Source organism: Papilio polytes, unplaced genomic scaffold, assembly GCF_000836215.1.
Source record: "Papilio polytes unplaced genomic scaffold, Ppol_1.0 DF823935.1, whole genome shotgun sequence".
In the NCBI taxonomy this organism is placed as follows: Eukaryota; Metazoa; Arthropoda; class Insecta; order Lepidoptera; family Papilionidae; genus Papilio; species Papilio polytes.
Genome location: NW_013525269.1, coordinates 2,260,432 through 2,262,556, shown reverse-complemented (window position 1 = coordinate 2,262,556; position 2,125 = coordinate 2,260,432). Strand labels below are relative to the sequence as shown.

The following is a 2,125-nucleotide window of genomic DNA, read 5'->3' as shown; positions in this document are numbered from 1 at the left end:
TATGTTTATCAAAACTTATTGTTTTCTTTCGAAATTACACGAATCGGTCAGGGACGTGTTACATTCGGCTGATAACAAAAAGAGTTCAAAAAGGTTTTTTCAATATGCCATACTTTTACAATACAATCTAGCGATTACAAAATTATGTTGTCCGCCGGATAAAGGTAAATATATAAATAGCATGTTTATTACTACAGAATCATTCTTGATTTCACAGTCGGAAAACAAACCTTCAACATGTCTCCTTTCGCTTTCTTGTTGCTCTGCATCCAAGCTTGCTTGATCCAGGTAAATATTGTTTTTATAAAAAAATATATATTTGTACTTTACGAAAACCAACTGTTTGCTAATCAACGATTTTAAAACATTTCAGAATGCGTACAGCGCATGTCTTGGAGCCGGACTCGGTCTGGGCTTCGCTGACGGTTGGGCTGGTGAATGTGGCCGCGGCTACGGACCTGGCTACGCCACTGAATTCGGCTACGGACCCGGACTCGGACTTGGCTACGAAAACGGACTTGGGCTTGGCCTGGGTTACGGACTCGCTGGCCCTGCTGCCATCGCTGGCCCAGCTTACGGAGGCACCGGTGTCGGTGACATTGCCGTCGCTGGTGAGATGGGCGTTGCCGGTACCACCGTCGTTGCTGGACAGGTCCCGATTTTGGGCGCTGTCAGATTCGGAGGTGATGTGCCAGCTGGTGGTGTTGTCTCCATCGCCGGCAGCTGCGCTGGAGGCTGCGGTTGCAACGGAGCTTACAACGGCGGTTACCTGTACTAAAAACAAACTATGACTATTTGAATCTGTCTTTAATAAAAGCGACGAATCATTACGACAAAGCTATAATTTCATTTAACTTACTAATGGTATCTACAAATTGATATTTATAAGTCAAGGATTAACTACAGCCATATTTGATAACTAATAGTCAATCCACTCTGAGTAAAAAAATTGATGGTTGATTGGTTGGATGTATGATTAAACGGTTATTTTAAATGTTAAAAATCATTACACTTAAAAAAGACATAAAAATGATGGAAAAGATATCGCTAGTTACATTATTAAAGATTCCAAAGTAACAAACTGAATCGTGCTCTTATAAATATGTTCTCAACCGCTGAAACCACGCTGCGGTAGGGTTTTTGGACGTTTGTTATTTGAAAATAAGAAATGGAAATTTAACTAATATTATAAATGCGAAAGTTTAGACGGATGGGTGGATGTTTGTTAGAGTTTGTAGCCTAAGCGGCAGAACGGATCTCGAGGAAATTTGGTATTGACTTAGAGGATAGTCTGGAAGAACACATAGGCTACTTACTTTTGTTTTCAAATTAGCAGAGATTTACTCAGAACACGAAGATATCTATTCGTAAATGGCTGGTAAATCTTGCAGGGATCGATACCGATACTGCCGATGCCGACTGCCGCTCCGGTCACTTAGGTCTCTTACCTAACAGGAATGACTTTTTCATATACTAATTTTATTAGAGTACTTTGTTTCATATATCTTAAAATTGTTGTAATCACTTTGTATTAAGTGGCGTACCCTCTAAATAGTAAATTGTTTTATTCCATTATGCGTGGTATGATATGTTTTAATGAAATTATAGAGATCAAAAATTATGGAAACTCTCCTCACCAGTATAAATATATACTACAAAAGGGTATACATACTGTATTGTTAAAAATATTGTAAATAGTTACTTTCTTTTTTTTTAGTAATTATTTGAATTTTATAACGATAGTTTTTTATTGAAAGTGTAACTATGTTTTATACTAAGCCGAGATAATAAAGTCCAATTGTATTGAAATACTTGCCTCTTTACGCCTGTCAAGATTAACTCGATCTTATTGTTTATTCTTTATTTATCTTTATTTCCACGGAAAGTTAGGCGACAGTTATAGTACATTGTTATAATAACTAACTCTTATTTTTAAGACCAGTTCTATTCTCATTAGATTTTATAGACGCTTAGTTTTTTTGTACACAGAAAAGTTATCACTTCATTTTGATTATAAAAAAATGATAAAAATTATTTCAGATTAAAAATCATTTATTTTCTGATGACGTTGTTAAAGAGATATTTCTTAGTAGATTCCACAACCACATCCACCGAAGGCACGTCC

At 36.6% G+C, this 2,125-nt stretch overlaps 1 protein-coding gene across 1 annotated transcript in view; it reads left to right on the top strand.

Moving 5' to 3' along the window:
- LOC106101809 (chorion class A protein L11-like) overlaps positions 1-778 on the top strand; it is a 1,110-nt gene extending 332 nt beyond the window's left edge. The window contains exons 2-3 of the mRNA XM_013281146.1: positions 218-288; positions 374-778. Of these exons, the coding sequence (XP_013136600.1) occupies positions 238-288; positions 374-778 (456 nt within the window). The 5' untranslated portion in view covers positions 218-237. The remainder of the gene's footprint in view (positions 1-217; positions 289-373) is intronic.
- The last annotated feature ends 1,347 nt before the right edge of the window (positions 779-2,125 follow it).